The sequence below is a fragment of the Epinephelus lanceolatus genome, chromosome 2, assembly GCF_041903045.1.
Source record: "Epinephelus lanceolatus isolate andai-2023 chromosome 2, ASM4190304v1, whole genome shotgun sequence".
Taxonomy (NCBI): domain Eukaryota; kingdom Metazoa; phylum Chordata; class Actinopteri; order Perciformes; family Serranidae; genus Epinephelus; species Epinephelus lanceolatus.
The window spans coordinates 50,305,938-50,322,949 of NC_135735.1; the positions used below are offsets into that span (position 1 = coordinate 50,305,938).

The 17,012-nt window shown below is 40.3% G+C and overlaps 1 protein-coding gene across 4 annotated transcripts in view; it reads right to left on the reverse strand.

Annotated features, from left to right (window-relative positions):
• Positions 1 to 270: 270 nt before the first annotated feature.
• The window catches only part of prc1b (protein regulator of cytokinesis 1b), a 38,898-nt gene continuing 22,156 nt past the window's right edge, over positions 271 to 17,012 (reverse strand). Inside the window, exons 9-15 of one of the 4 annotated variants that reach the window (XM_078162302.1) lie at positions 16,666 to 16,761; positions 16,420 to 16,566; positions 16,223 to 16,333; positions 15,990 to 16,103; positions 10,247 to 10,349; positions 10,016 to 10,046; positions 271 to 1,011 (exon numbers count right to left, since the gene is read on the reverse strand). In XM_078162302.1, the coding sequence (XP_078018428.1) occupies positions 10,027 to 10,046; positions 10,247 to 10,349; positions 15,990 to 16,103; positions 16,223 to 16,333; positions 16,420 to 16,566; positions 16,666 to 16,761 (591 nt within the window). In that variant the 3' untranslated portion in view covers positions 271 to 1,011; positions 10,016 to 10,026. Of the gene's footprint in view, positions 1,012 to 10,015; positions 10,047 to 10,169; positions 10,350 to 15,989; positions 16,104 to 16,222; positions 16,334 to 16,419; positions 16,567 to 16,665; positions 16,762 to 17,012 lie in introns of all 4 variants that reach the window. The other 3 variants (XM_078162294.1, XM_033643486.2, XM_033643480.2) reach the window with 3 other exon arrangements.

The following is a 17,012-nucleotide window of genomic DNA, read 5'->3' on the forward strand; positions in this document are numbered from 1 at the left end:
AGGATTCATTGTGAAAGCTATCTACACTGTTGCATCAACAGATGAATCAGATTTATTCACAACCGATAAACTTCAAACAGCTTAAGTTTTGATGAATTGGACTCATATCTTTAGACATATTGTAAGAAGTGCAAATCTTTACATTCCACTGAATTTGCCAATTCTTTGTGGAGACTATCCTTATGTGACAATATTGTGAATTTTGATATTTTGTGTGACAACACTACTATGAGTCTAGAATATAAACTCTTTAAAAAATATCTCAAAAAATCTTATCAGTCGGTGCTTTTAATGAAAATGCATTAATTATATTTTGACAAGCCTTTCCAAATCAGCCATGATAGTTTGTTAAATCCATGTAATTGAATTATATTTAAACTGTTACGTAACACCAATATTTGATGGGCTTTAACAGTCTTAACATCCTGTCTATACAACTAACGTCTTGGTCAAACAGCAGATACAGAAATATATACACAAGTACATACATGTATAAAAACAGATTTGAATGGAACAGTGTGAGTGTGTGTAAAATTATATAATGCATTGCAATATATTAACTAAAAAAAGTGCAAAGTATTCATAATACATTTGGCCTGTAACCCAAATTGCATAACATCAGAAAGCTTAAAATTCTTTCATTCTTTCTTTTCTCTCTCTCTCTCTTTTTTTAAATGTGCTGTATAAAATGCAGACATTTATTACATCTCAAAAATTTAGAGCCCAAGTAGTGTTAGTTTAACTGCTGATACAAACAGATTTTTCCTCTTACAGTGATCGTACTCGTTTATCACTGTTTTAACACTCAATATATTATGACCTTCATTTACATATAAAAGTAGATGGCAGTGAAAGCCAATGATCTATTTTAAAGGAGATCAGAACTTCGTTGAAAGGACTACTGTGATATCTGACGCAGTCCCCCACAGAGTGGAGAGGTCAAAGGTTGGTGGAGGTGGAGTTCAGGATGTTGTGCTGGATCTTGGCGTTAGAGGCCTTGGACAGGTCTCGCTGTGGAGACAGAAAAGCATGAATGATCGTACGTTATGTGACGACATGAGGAAAAGACAACACAGTCAGAAACAAACTTGTTATCAACAAACAGCAACTTGACATTTTCTTACTGTTTGGAAATGACACACTGAAGGCTGTTAGTGTGAGAGAGAAGACAAAGACAGACTAACACGGTTTAAGACTCTGAACCATGAGACAACCTTTTCACAGCAGAAATCCAACCTTTTGTTTAAAAACTATGAAGTTGCAGCAAGTTATTCACTTCAAGCTATTTTGTGAAGTGTAATTCAATTCCCGTGGAACCATTTTGCCTAAACATATACGGTTTACTTTTACTTAGCCATTCCTACATTCACTAGAGTAAGTAATCATAGTACTTCTGTGTTTAATAATAATAATAGTAATAATAATAATAATAATAATAATAATAATAATAAAACAAATAATACGGTGACATTGCCTTCTACTTCATGCCACAAAATAACTTGTCATTGCCATGCTGACTCTAATGTGCCTTTTTTATTCTTTATGTAAAAGCAGAGGGACAGACAGAGGGATGTCGTATGCTGTAAAGCCCTGTGAGGCAAATTGTGATTTGTGATATTGGGCTTTATAAATAAAATTGATTGATTGATCGAGCTCTTGGTGGTGTAGAGAATAGAGCCACATCCTCTAGTCCATTAAGTGATCAGCAGAAAATTAACTACCAACTGTTTTGATAACTGAATAATCGTTTTAGGATTTTTTTAAAGCAAAATCAGTGATTTCTTTCTGAACACATACATGTCAGAAAACATGTGAAAAGACTGGGAACTATGAAGTGCTGAATTGTGGAGTTAGACCGTAACACTGTTCTTCAACATTTCTGATCAGGATTTTTTGGGTGGGCCTAAAAGCCTGCTTGATGACACACTGGAGCCATCCCATACCCATACTATATGTTACTACCAGCGTTAACTTAGAGTGCAACACAGCACAGAGCATAGCATCAGTGTCATTTCATTCAGCCCGTGTGTGAGTGGCAAGTTTGCTATGTTCCGTGAGCTCTCTGAGCTCTTTGAGTCTAATAAATACATATATAAACATCTCCATTTAAAAGCCAACAGTCATTTGAGTACAAGTTAAGTATCCATCACTAACGTGCATTTCAGTCTATCAATCCAAAATCAGCTACCCAACCTGCTGGCAGTTAGGTGTGAGAATACACAATACAATATTACTGCGATTTCAAATGTGTAGCGATATGCTGTGTATTGTGATGAAATATATTGCGATATATTGCAATTAATTAATTACCTTTTTTCAAAAGTAAATTACATCCCCCCCAAAAAAACCCTCTGTCAACATCTGTTTTATCTAATAGGAAAAAGTTTTCAATCTGTTCATCTCACTTTGATCATTTTATTTGCAGTGAAATGTATGTAGTAAACTGATGAAACTACTGATTTTATTATTCAAGTAGGCTACCTAAAGTTTAATTTGTATTTGTCATATCAATAGTTTATATAATTAAAAAATCTATACTTTGCATTGTGTGACGATACAATATTGCCACACAAAAATATCGCAATACTTTGCTGTACTGATTTTTTTCCCCCCACCCCTACTAGCAGTTCATGCACACTGCTGTTGGTGTGTGTGCTTTGTGCTAACGTTTGCGGCTGAGCGAAAGGCTATAGCCGCGCAACAGCTTTTGTACCCTGATTCTGGGTGTGTATGTGTGTTCTGGGTCCATGTCATTGGTTCGACAGCCCACTGGTTCGACATCCCATTAGTCCGACTGTCCACGGTGCTGAATGGCTCGCGACGGGCGTATGGTGCGCCGCAACTGGCTTGAGGCGGAGCAGGCTCACGGTTTATGTGTTTGTCATTTCTTTTTCATTTTAACCCACACCATGATCTTTTCCTAACCCTAACCAAGTGGTTTTTGTGCCTAAACCTAACCAGATCTTAACCACAGGGCATCATGATGATTTCGGAACGGACTTCGTAACAATGAGTTTAATATGGTCGGAGGAACAATGGGATGTCGAACCAATGGGCTGTCGAACCAATGCGCAGTTCCTGTGTGGCTCTTCTACTGGCTTAGCTACGATGCAGCATTAGTTCTTTGGCTCAGTGTGTGAGTGTGTTGTACTGTGCTGTGCTGTGTTACTATAGGCTTTGTGTGCTACTGCGTTAGCTGCTAAGGAGAGGCTGTCGTCATGAGGCAGCTTGTTGTTCAGCTAAGGGATGTTACGCCAGGGCCACACTGCCTGCGAAGCGCAGCACACCGAAATTCTCGCGTGCGCCGGAGAACCTCCGTTCACATCAGACGCGCATTTCTCCACGCCGTCGACAAGCGATTCTGCTCCCAGCTGTTGTTTTTCACTGCCTGGCTTGACACATTTGCTCGTGGCTCGCGCAGAAAATAGACCAGACGCCGAACTGATCGCTGCAAATTGAGAGCCTGCCGCGGAGCTTCCCGGCGCGGCGCCGGCCAGTGTGGATGACACAGTCGGTTAACATGGGCACCGAAAGGAAACTGCCTTCACTTCTCGGCGCTTCAAGGCTATTCGCGGCGCTTCCGCGGGCGGTGTGGCCCTGGCATTAAGTTGCTACAGGCTTAGCTGCTGAATGTCTGTCGCTTCACAGCCGCGCTATCTTGAATGAATGAATGAAATGAAATTTATTTTTGAACATGAGAATCAACAAGGAAGCATTTTTCACATGACATTTCTCACAGAAAATAAATAAATTAAAGGTCTCTACATGTTCAAAAAAGGAGAAGGAAGAAGCTAACTTATGTTTACCTTCCCCTTTTATACATCTTAATTTTCTAACACGGCTACTGTTTATTTTATCAAAGTACCGCCATTTGTCCAAATGAGAAACTCTTGATTCATCTGAGGTAGTTAGTTCTGGAAATAAAAAACAATATATACTGAAAATATAATACAAGAGAATATTTGAAAAAAAGGAAAAAAATGCAGACTTTATGGCTAAACAATTCAGTACAACCTCTTAAAGTGGAAATGAAACATTTGGCCCATCTTCACCTCAATTGTTATAGTTTTCTAATGTGAGAATTTGTCTGTCTTTTGAATTGAGCAATGTGTTTACTTTCTTTGATCATTACAGGTAAATTATTCCACAACCTCACCCCATTGACAGATATGCACATGCTTTTGAGTGTGGTACGCACCTTGGATTGTAAGAGATTCCCTCTCCTTCTTAAATTATAACCACTTTCTGTTTCTTTAAACCATTTTTGTATGTTATTAGGGAGTAAGTTGTTTTTGGCTTTGTAAATAATTTGTGTGGTCTTGAAATCCACTATATCCATAAATTTTAATGTTTGTAATTTTAAAAATAAATCATTTGTTTGTGCATTATAGCCAACATTGCTAACTATTCTCATTGCCTTTTTCTGCATGGTGCATATTGTCTTTAGGGTGGATTTGTAGGTATTACCCCACACCTCAGCACAATAGGACAGATAAGGAAGAAAAAGCGAGCAGTATAGAATGTACATTGTTTTCTGATTCAGTATGTGTCTGACTTTACAAAGTATACCATTAGTCTTTGCCAATTTAGAGCAAATGTGTTTGACTTGCGGTTTCCAGCTGAGATTGTGATCAATTATTACTCCCAGGAAGGAATTTTCATAAACTCTTTCTAATCTGGTGTTATCACACAGTACTTCAATGGTTAAGTCTTCTGGAATTTTGCGTTTCCCAAAAATCATATATTTGGTTTTCTTTATATTGAGAAATAATTTATTTGTATCAAACCACAGTTTTAGCTTGGCTAGCTCTTCAGAGACGATCTTTAACAGCTGTTGGAGGTTCTCTCCTTTACAAAAGATATTTGTGTCATCTGCAAAAATCACAAATTTCAAAATATTAGAAGTATTAATAATATCATTTATGTATAATATAAATAATTTTGGTCCCATTATTGATCCTTGTGGTACACCGCAAGTTATATTTAGGAGCATTGACTTTTCCTCTCCCATCTGCACAAACTGTTGTCTATGTTCTAAATAACTTTTTATCCAACTGAGCCCCACACCCCTAATCCCATATCTTTCCAGTTTTTGAAGCAAAATATGATGATTAATTGTGTCAAAGGCCTTTTTAAGGTCAATAAATACCCCTATGGCGAACTTCTTGTCATCAATGCTGGTAGTTAGTTCTTCCACAAGGTCAATTAGAGCCAAAGATGTAGATCGATTTGGTCTAAAACCATATTGACTATCAGTTAAGATCTCATGCTTATCAATAAAACTGTCCAATCTGGTGGCAAATATCTTCTCCAAGATTTTAGAAAATTGGGGAAGCAATGAAATTGGCCTGTAGTTAGTATAAAGATTCTGCTCACCAGCTTTAAAGATGGGAATGACTTTAGCTATTTTCATCTTAATGGGAAAGGTGCCCAGTTTCAGTGAGAGATTGCAGATATGTGCAATGGGATCTGCTATAGCTACAATTACTTGTTTAATTAAGAATAGATCAATATCATCACAATCCCTTGATGTCTTGTTCTTAAAATTATTAACAATGTCAATTATTTCGGTTTTATCTATCTCTCAGAAAAATAGTAGCTGAGTTTCTTTCTTCAAAAATTTGTGAGACACCTCGCCCTTGTGGAGGGATTATCTCATCGGCCAGCTTGGGCCCGACATTTACAAAGAATCTGTTGAAGCCTGCCACCACTTCATCACTGTTTTTAATTATCTTACCATTATCAAGAAATTCATTTGGAAATCCAGCACTTGTTTTTTTTCTTCTAATAATTGAATTTAAAATATTCCAGGTGCCCTTTATGTTATTTTTATTGGTTTCCAACAATTTACTATAATAATCTTTCTTACATTTTCTTAGAATATCCATTAGTTTATTTTTATATGTCTTATATTTAATTTATTTTTCCTCAGTTCTGTGCTTGATAAAGTCTTTATATAATTTATTCTTTTTTTGCAGGCATTCAACAGACATATCAGCTCCTGCAGTGGACACGCCCCAGTGTCTCACAGCAGAGAATGCTGCAAATTTTTTTCATGATTTTGAAACCTAATTTTATATACTTTGCAATTTTTTAATCATTCAAATTTGGCTAGGTGATTAATAACACATTTTTCAGTGGTATGACACACTCACACATATTTTATTTTTGCTTTACCTGGACTTTAAGCAAACAAGCCAAATATTTGCTGGTTTTATTTTCCTTAAATTTGACAACTTGATGATTTTTTTTGTCATACATGATAATAAACTGGAAAGCTGTAGATTTTTGGACTGTTGGTTGGATGGACCATACCATTTGAAGAGGTCACCACAGACTCAGGGCATGTTTCACTATTTTCTGACATTTTATTGACAAAACCATTCTTCGACAAAAATCATTGTCAGATTAATCAATAATAAATTTTTAAAAATCTTAAGTTGCAGAATTTGGAGAGTTTGGGCTTGTAATGTGAAAAGAGATCTAGAGGTCAAGAGCAGGTGACAGAGGTGAGTAGTACTTTGCAGACCACTTCCGACACATTCCTTGTGCCGTCACTCTCCATTGCCTCTGCTGCATAATGTTACTGTAGCTGCTTGTTTAAACAAGTACTTCTCTGGAACTGGACAGTGAAGGTTGGAGGCTCAGGAGAGTCTCAGTTAAGTCTGGATGGATGCAGCAGTAGAGTCACTGTCTTCCATGTCATGTTAAAAAAAAACAATGCATCAGGTCACAGTAGAGTGTGAGTGAAGCTGTACTCATTAAAACTTAGGAGTCTCTATTCCAACTGACATATATGAAGCTGACAACTAAGAGAGGTCAGGCGTAGAAAGGGGTTTAGGGGTCTAATTCATATATAGAGAGTTGGAGAGTTTGAATGGGGTTCAGGGGGACGTTCAGTGTTGCAGTGACATTCAGGTAATACAATAAACAAGCTAACTGCGCTAACAAGGGATCAGAAATGTACAATAACACTTTTTGCCGACACTAGACATCAAAAGCTAGAGACTGAACTCTCTGAAGCTGCTGTGAGCTGTAAATTCAGCACATCTAAGCAGAAGACAAAAGGTCATCTCAGTGAAGTCGCGCAGACCCGGGAGAGTCCAAAATCCAGTCAGGCAGGACAGTATGGGAGAAAGGTTGATAAACCTCGTTTCACAGCACCCCGTCCTTTTTGATAAAAGACGGGATGATTTTATGAACAACGAATTAAAGGACAACGTCTGGCAGTCCGTTGTCCAGCTTGGTGGCAGCATGAACGTGAAGAGCGCTCACTCCGCAGCAAACCCTGATTTTGCGTCGCAGAGACTATCGTAATCTTTTGAGTGTCCATACCTTGCGATGTGTGTTTTTGTCATCGGGAGTCTCGCCAACTGTGTTACGAAGAAGATTTCTCCACCGAGCCCTCACCGACAGAGCCCCAGATAATGCAGTGACGTCACCAAACTATGTTCTTTAACTTGGAGACTACACATCATAAAGGCATGGATATTCTTCCCAGTGTTGAATCAGATCTGCCTCCAGGGCCTGGGTCCAAACACAATGCGCTCCCCGTGATCCTGTGAACGCCGCCATTGTTGTTGTTGCTTGCCGGCTTGTCCTCCTCACAATAGGCTCGTTCGAGATGAACTGCGCCTCGCCTGAAAAGTAGACGAGAGCAGGCGGACGCAGCAGGGGGCAGTGACAAAAAGTTGCGGTGAAGTCGGACAGTTTCCCGACAGTTTCCAGCAGCCTTCAGTCCGTACAGGAATTCACAGACTCACTAACATCCTGTCTGGAATGATGTCAATTCATTAAAAAAAGTGATCAGACCCATATGTCAGTTTGTTTCAGTCTCCAGTCGTTTTAATTATGATAGATTAATTTATTAAAATGCTTTACAGGTGATCTGTAGTTTATGTTCATGGTTTATCCTCCATTTGATATGAATTCTCCTGTAAATCAGCATCATATCAGTTTCACCTGTCCCCTCAACTACACAGGCTGAATAAACTGTGTTTGACTATAAGGTTAATATTTTCAGAGGAAAAAAAATACAAGACAACAGCTTTCATTAAGGCTCAGTCAGATACAGTCAGGGCTTCACATCTGTACAGATGTTATTTTAAGAATCCTCACATCCCACTGACCACAAGTCTCTGTGTTGCTAAATACTTCAATAATTAAGCCATCCAATATTAATATAGTACAGTAGACTCTGTATAGTTTATGATTAATGTATTCAGTCTCTGACAACTAAACTTCATCATCAGTCACACATGTTTTCTGTTCACAGAATAAACCTCCAGATCAGACAAATACAATCTTAATCTCTAAAATTTAACAATAATGAGTAGTTTATCTAAAACGTCATATTGTTGAGTCGACATCTTAACCAATTAGCTGTTAGATCAGGTGAGAGCCAGGCGGTGCAGTCGGTGGAGAGCAACTGCAGCGCCTGGCTCTAAAAACTGCGGCTGCCTCGCTCTCGCGGTTTTATCGCCGTCCACTTTTGTAATACGTCAGAGCAAGTCGGGATGAAGTCGGACACAAAACTAACCGGCACGCATTGTGCGCCGATCGCCGGTGATCTAATCTGCGCAGGCCTGGCTCATCTCGAACGAACCTATTTATTCCGCCCTCCTGCGTGCTGGCGTGGGACGTATCCCATCTGTCATTGGCTGATGCTCTTTGTCAGTTCTGTCAGCCTTCTCCAGTTTTCTGGATATCCAGTCCCAGTCTCAGAAGAAGGGGTGACTTGCTCGTAGGCTTGTTCACACATGAGGACTCGTCGTAGCAGACTATTTTCCAACTCAACTCCCATCCAAGGTTGCTCTCAAGATCCTCTGCAATGTCAAAATCGCGGTAAAAATCGTGTAATGTGAACTAAGGGGTCTCCAACTGATGATTTGAATCAGGGGACTTTCAGGGGGCAACCCTAGTAACTATGTGTATCCCTAGCACAGTATATATATATATATTTTTGTTGTTTTTGGGTGTAAAAGTTAGTTTCAAGATTTTGGTCTTGTTCAGCATTTGGTTCAACTAAAAAGCACTCTAAGGAGTTGGCTGTTCATTTTTTCTGCTAAGTACCTTATGTTCTAAGCCTGTTTTTGGCCAGTCAAAATTAGCTAATTGATGACCCAGTTGGCTACATCCACTAATTTATCCAGTCTATGGTTACAGAGACAGAGATGTAGGAACAGTGATATGTCAGGGCGTTGAAGGCGGTGGGAGTGTCAGTGGTTGTGGGGGTAGGCTGAATTCAGACCAACTTGAGCCCTGTGTGGGAAAAACAAACAAACAATAAAAAAAAAAAACCGCGCATCCTTCTCATTCATTTCTCGAGGCTAATGCAGGGGGGTCCAGCAAATAAGTGAAACTTGGCTAAACTTTTGCTGCAACTCAGTGTGATGCAGTGTGTTGGCTAATAAAGTAAGTATGTGCAAGCACACATGCCAGGTGGTGATTACTGTGTAACCCATGTCACATTTCTACTGTTTACATCAGCATTGTCAAGAAGAAAAATAAAATAGCTGCCACCATGAGAAGTTTCCAGCGCCTCAGAGTTTTGGTGTCTAAGAGGCCCCCAGATTCATGAATCTGTTACTCAAAGTGGACTTTAGCGGTACCCAAAGAAGCCCATCCCCACCGACACAGCCCCCAGTGTGTTTCTCACAGGTCTAATTTTGGCCTGGAAGCCTGTTGACTATGCATGTTAAAGCTAAAGCAGCATGTTTTTGTTTTGGTTTTTTTTTAAAGATATTTTTTGCCTTTAATGGACAGGACAGTTAAGTGTGAAAGGGGGTGAGAGAGAGGGGATGACATGCAGCAAAGGGCCACAGGCTGGACTCGAACCCGGGCTGCTGCGGCAACAGCCTTGTACATGGGGCACCTGCTCTACCACTAAGCCACCGACGCCCCTAAAGCAGCATGTTAAGTTATTCTTTAATGGTTATTTTTCTATTTGATTAGAGGTATGCAATTACCACATGAAAGGGATTAGTTTTACACGGTTTAAGGATTCCAAACACACCTTGAACAGATTCAGGGTTGACCAAGTTCCTCTAAAATATAAATTTGCATCATTAGCATTTGTAAAATCTCTACAACACACATAACTGTGTTACTGCACAGAAAGGAGAAAAAAGACACAGAGAAAGTGGATTAGAGACAAAAGCGTAAATTACCACAAACTCTGAATATGTGCTGGCAACAGAGGCTATGCTGAAGTTATGCTGTGGACCTGCAGGGGTCAGCAACGCACCACTCAGAGGGCTCCCCTTCAGCTGGGCTTTGTTCTCCTTGTTACAGCCATGCAGTCGTGGGTGGGGGGATTTACTGCCACCTGGCGTCAGTGCTACTGGCACCTGGAGGGGAGAATGACAGAAAAGTGAGACTAACGGTCATCTTTAACAATAAAGTAATTCGTTTTTAGAGTTAAATGGATTTTAAAAAATAAATGAAATAGTCCTGTACCTGCCATGTCGTCCTGTGCACAATTTGTGGTTGACACGATTTCTCACTTGGACTAAGTCAAGGGGTCCCTAGACATGAAAAATCATGGGGGTGCTTGTCCGCCACAGTGGGCAAATGGCTGCCGTGGCCAAAACAAAAATGGCTGCCATGGTGAATGAGGTAAAAAATTTAACCAACAGATATCACAGTGAAATTTACAGAGTTGATTACTCACATTATGACAAACAAAAAATGTATTGGAAGTTTTTTTTAAATTGTTTGTGTACAAGAGCAAATGGTGCATAATCTAATTAAGTATGTGCTAATTAGCAAAAATTCCACAGATCTAAACACTGGATAGAGACAGGTGAAAATGTATTTCTGGGGCGTCGGTGGCTTAGTGGATAGAGCAGGCATCCCATGTACAAGGCTGTTGCCACAGCGGCCCGGGTTCAAGTCCAGCCTGTGGCCCTTTGCTGCGTGTCATCCCCTCTCTCTCTGTCCCCCTTTCACACTTGGCTATCCTATCCAAAATGCCCAAAAACATATCTTTAAAGAAAAAAAAAAAGTATTTTCTATCTTGACATATTAGAGTCAAGACTTTTACAATGTGGACCTCCCTCTGCACACCATACCAATCTCCCTCTGCTATACCAAACTCCCTCTAACCTCATAGATGGCAGCCCTATTTTTGAAAAAGACAAAAATAACATACCCACATCACATGCCCATGCCTATGTCATCTGTCAATAAATCAATTAAGATTTTGTTCTGTACTTTCACTTTTATTCACATTTTTCATAACAATTTCTCAGAGACATGAGCATAGGTATTATAGAAATTATAAACATTTGCTTCCCCTCTTTTACTTTTATTGTCATATTATAATGAGCTGTTAAACTTTGCAAAGAGCATCTCGAGAAAAATGTGATATAAAATTAAATTATGACACAAAATCAAACAAAAGTGTCAATTAAGTGCACTATATTGTAATTGTGTACAAGTTAGTGTGATGCATTTTTACAAGATGGACTGTCTATTTTTCCGTGGCAGAATATAGTGCAGCAAACTCCTGTAGCACGGCAGCCACAGCGTCGGGTGTCACACTTGCCTGTACATTTGCATGTTGTGAGTAGACTCGGTGGTAAGGGCTTCATACATTTTGATGGCAGGAGTGTGCCAAGGTTCTCCTCCCATCCATGTTCCAGAGGTTCTTCTCTTTCCCCACGTTCTTTGGCTGTTGTAAGCAATTTGCATGCCCTGTGCACCAGAAAGGCACCTCGTTGGATATGGCCTCTGATAACACTAGTTGTAGGAGGGAGGGCATCAATCCCAGCAGTGTCACTAGTATAGATCTCTACCCTGAGATCATCAAACGTCTCAGCAGCCATACTTGACCTGGCCCCTGCCCAAACTTGTACTAAGTACTTCTCGGCTAGTTCTGTGTCCTGCTCTGACAAGGTGTCCGCTTCCCCAAAGTTGGTCTGATACTGCACTGGGTCAGAGGCCAATGCTGCATGTTTGGTCCCCACCTTACTCATGCAGTCATCTCCAGTCAGTATATGTGCCTTGATCACGGTCTTGGCCAGTGATACTCCTAGTCTGGAAACTGCTTGTTGCAGCGGAAGCATCCGTCGTTTCTCACCAGTGCCATACTGCTGCCAGATTTTCTCCATTCCCAGTGCTTGGAAGTATGGGGTGAAGTGTAGCAGCAATGCGAAGGTGTCTGTATCATTGGACACTACAACTACTCTCTTGCACTGTTTCACACAGACAGCCCACTCCACGTGCACCACCAGCCTGGTGTCAGCCTCCTCGATCCAGTTCAACAGGTCTGGGAACTCACCACCAGCCGCCTTTCCTGGAAGCACCTCATCATGGGAGACAACAGAGCTGACAAGGATGGTAGCATCGCCACAGGTTCGATTGCACACCATGTCCCGAACTAACAGCTGGAGATTTCGCTTGCTCTCCTCAGATGCCCAGAACTTGTCTAGTTGTTGAGGGATGGGTGTGTCTCTGTTCATGCTGATGATGTCAATGCCAGTTGTTGAATCTGTACGCCGCATGCACTCCCCCTCCTTCAGAGACATCTCAATGTAGGAATCCAGTATGATATGGATGAACTCTGGCTCTTCACAGAGGGATGATGTTGAACTGATGATGGTGTTGATGGCAGCACCTAGAGTGGGGAATCGTGCCAATGGCATCTGGCGCATCTTCGACATGAAGTCTACCACAACATGAGTGGTAAGAGTAGACTTTGGACTCCATTGGGTAAGGTCAAGTCCAGGCACAATCTCACTAACCAGTTTAGACTTGTTGACATGAGCTGGAAGGTCACCTTCAAACAGGGGAGACGCTGTGAGCACATTGTGACTAAGTATCTGCCTGATGTTCATAACATGCTCCTTAGCAATGTCCATGTTCCTATGTGCCTCGGCCATGTCCTTGGATGAAAGTATCCCCTGCTCCTTCAGAATGGTTTCTGGTGTCTTCTGTGGGTGCTTGTTGCACTGTCAAAGTCAAAGTATTGACTCTATATGTCAAGAAAAAACATTTTCACCTGTCTCTATCCGGTGTTTAGATCTGTGGAATTTATGCTAATTAGCGCACACTTAATTAGATTATGCACCATTTGCCCTTGTAAACTTCCAATACATTTTTTGTTTGTCTTAATGTGAGTAATCAACTCCGTAAATTTCATAGTGATATCTGATGGTTAAATTTTTTACCCTATTCACCATGGCAGCCATTTTTGTTTTGGCCACAGCGGCCATTTGCCCACTGTGGCGGACAAGTACCTCCGTGATTTTTCATGTCTAGGGACCCCTTGACTCAGTCCAAGTGAGAAATCGTGTCAACCACAAATTGCGCACAGGACATGGCAGGTAGGCCTACAGTATTAAAATGGAGGAAGACAGGAACCAACACTCCATGTCCCATATGATCAGAATGAACTAATTAGTCAAAGTGAGTGCAGCATAGGAAATAAAATATTCGCTATGTCACATTCAGGAGACATTTTAGGTAAACTTTCTGTACAAATGAGAAGGAAATGACAGAAAACACTTTGACTGAGGTTATGAATACCTCGGAATACCTATATGTGTTTTTTGACAGTGGTGTTTATACCCTGTTTCTAAACAACACTTTTGGTATGATACCTTTGGAACCAAAAGTACCCTTCAGACATGGTACCTAGACCTTGGCATTTCCACTACAAACCATACCCTTAAATGTGGGCGGGGTTATTGTCACTGCTCCGTCCAGCACTCACTGTATTTCCTCATTATCGGTGACACAGATAAAAGTCTGCACCTCGTTTATCGTCCACAGAACGAGGCTACACGCCAACATTTTCAGAAAAAAATAGAACAGTCTCTCTCCATGGGATATTCAAAAATAGCGGGTTTGTGCATTTAGTTGGGGGTTTAATGTTGCTGTAGCTCGACGCCATGTGACCCTTTTTTTTTCTCTGAGTGAGGATTAGAATATATGCAGTTCACATAACCTGGCCGAAAATAATACATATAAAAGCATGAAGATCCACTCATTACTAAAAGTGTATGTCATATAAAAACTTGAGTAATAGCTTGTGCATTGAGTAACATTACAAGTTAACGTTCCACCTTAAAAATCCCGGCAGTAGGCCCACTGAATTAAGTTATTTTTTTCTCTGACTCCGGCTGCTGCAAGAGGCAGTAAAACGTCCTTATATTTTATAGTTACAGTCTATTAATTAAACTCTCTACGATATGAACAGTAGCTTCTGCCTCAAGACCAGCCACAACTCAGCCCTGAGCAGAGTGACCATCCTCTATTGACCAATCAACGGACTTCAGTGTTCACAACTCCACCTTTTAGTAACAGATCTGTGTGCCAGGTACCCCAACAGAAGGGGTACCAAAAATGGTAAAGGTACGGAGCAGTTCCATTGGTACCATCCACAACTTTTTGCAGTGGAGACCAAAAAAAAAAAAAAAAAAAAGAAATACTTAACTGAACCATACCGTACCGTACCATATTTCTTGGTGGAAATGGGGCTTCTGAGTACTGAAAAACTATACTCAACAATCCAATTACTCCCATTAAAAAAAAATCACTCAAATAAAAGTAAAAAAGTACCTAGTAATAAATTACTCAAAGTTACTTTCCGTGCGGTCTAGTGCAGAACAAAACAAAACAAAAAAAAGTAGTACTTGTTTTGATGAGTAGGTCGGCTAATCTAACAAATAAAGACAGTCTATACAACTGAGATATGAACAATCTCCCACCCTTTCTCTCCACCTCTTCCTCTCTACCCATCTCTTCCTTATCATGACATCTACGATTAACTTCACACATGAAAAATTAACATAGCTAACGTTAGCTAGCTAACTCATTTTCACCAACAACTTATTTCAATACAGGGTTTCCCTCCAGAAAAGTTGTTGGGCCAGATGGCAAGTATCTTTGGACGGGGCCTGGCAGACAAGTGTCTTTTTATGTGTAGAACGTAGCATTTAGTCTCATATGCATATGGAATATGATGCAGACTTGGTGAGCTAGAAATTGCCCTGCTAGCTGGTGTGTCTGCTGGACAGGATGCAGCATTGGGAGAGGAGCAGCATGTTGACAAGGATAAAATATGATGGAGAGATCTCACTGCAGCCTTCAGTCCCACAGGGGATGAAGAGGAGTCAGTCAGTAAGTAAGTAAGTGGTTAATGTTAGTAACATGATTTGTTTTGGAGTTTTGACAGCTAACAATATGGTCATGGCAGCTCACTCACTGAAAATGCAAACTCGTTAACTGTAACGGTACCATTAAAATCAAACAGTCTAACTTGGCTAACTGGTAATGTTAACATTAATACCAGCAGGCTTTTTTTCACTGACTTGGGTTGAATTTACTGTTTGCTGCAACTGTATTGAGATCAGAGGCTGGGTAGTCTGTGCTGTGTGTATGTGTGCAGTCAGTTGTATTTCCATTGCTGTTCATTGTAATATTAGCAGAGTGTTTTTCTTGACCCGCTAGGCTACTGTAGTTTTAAAAAAATCTGAGAAGTACATTTTTGAAAAACCCACAATGCTTTGGTCCAGGCGGGAGGTCAACTTGGGCAGGGAGGTGCTCCTTGCGTGCTCTCCCCCCACTATATTGCATTTAGAGCAGACTCGTCGTAATGAAGGTATAAATAGCAAATGTAGTGAAGTAAAAAGTAGATTATTGGCTCAAAAATATACTCAAGTAAAGAGTAGTACAGTTTAAAAAAGGAACATGAAAAGTACTTGTTCCTTAAAGAATATATTTACTGTTACTTACTTCTCTCAATTATTTTTAAGGGGTTACTACCCACCCGTTTTGTGCTTGGGTCTAATGTAGTGTGGTGCAACCTTATTCTCTGAAAATAGGTCATATTTTATCAAGGAGCAGAAAAAGTGAATATTCTAAAAATCTAGTTCATTGTCCCGCCTGTGATTTTGATGTCAGTTGTCCATCCACCTCATTATTTTTCCTCAGCTTTAACGTGTGTGTAACTTCTACTTCCTTCATCTTGAAATGAGACCAACCTTGTTTGCTGAGAGAGGTGGGCGGGACACAGGTGAGCGACACACAGTTCCACCATAGACAGAGCGGCTGTTGCTGTAAGAGGTGGCACTGGAAATGCTAGAAGTCACGTTGAGCTGATGAGAGAGGTAGAGCGGGTGGGTCAGTGCTGACACAGCCAGATGACTAAAGACACCAAATTTGTAATAAAGCAAGCATTTATAGTAAAACTATTAAAGTTAACTGGGTATGCTACCTTTCTGGATTTATTTGGGGTAGTAGTGCAAAGGAATCTGCGTTTGGTGGGGGTTCGCACTGTTGTCCCATACAGCATGTCCTCCTCGGTCTGTTTGCTTTTTTTTAGATGCTGTTAAGAGTTTGTAAAAGTGTCAACCAATTTCCCAGCAAACATATGGGCTATAACCCTACAATTCAAAAAGGCAGCTTGTTTACCCTCTCTTGTTTCTCCTTCTCCTTCTCTGTTCGGTGCAGCTCCCACTGTTCCTCCACATACTGTAGAAACCTCTGACCATTTACCAAAAACTCCTGATTCTGTTCACTTTCCCATGCATCAGTCTGGGCTTTTAGTTTCTTTTCAAGCTAAAAAAAACCCCACATGATGTCAAGTTACTGTCAAATGCTTAAGAATTGTTACAAGATGTTCAGTTTAGAAAATAATAGGCAGCCTTCATGTCTTACCTTGGGCAGACTTTTCTGCAGCTCAGACCTCTGTTTCTGCTCTTTGAGAAGGTTCCCTCCTCTGTTAGTGAATCTTGTCGGATCTGTGGCTTTATTCTGTGAATGAGAAAGATTAAAAAGACAGATTATGACCCTGGTAAACAACTCGTTAGCATACAGCAGTGTGACCAGCTAAAATAAATAAATCCGGGGGTGTAATGATAGAGTTACAGTTTTAAGAATCCTGTAAACCTATAACCTATCCAACGTATACCCAAAGTAAACTGAAAGCTGTTCTTGTTACATTTTTAGTACATGTACATGCATAGTCTCATTTGTACAAAGGAGGATAAAGTAAATGATAAAGT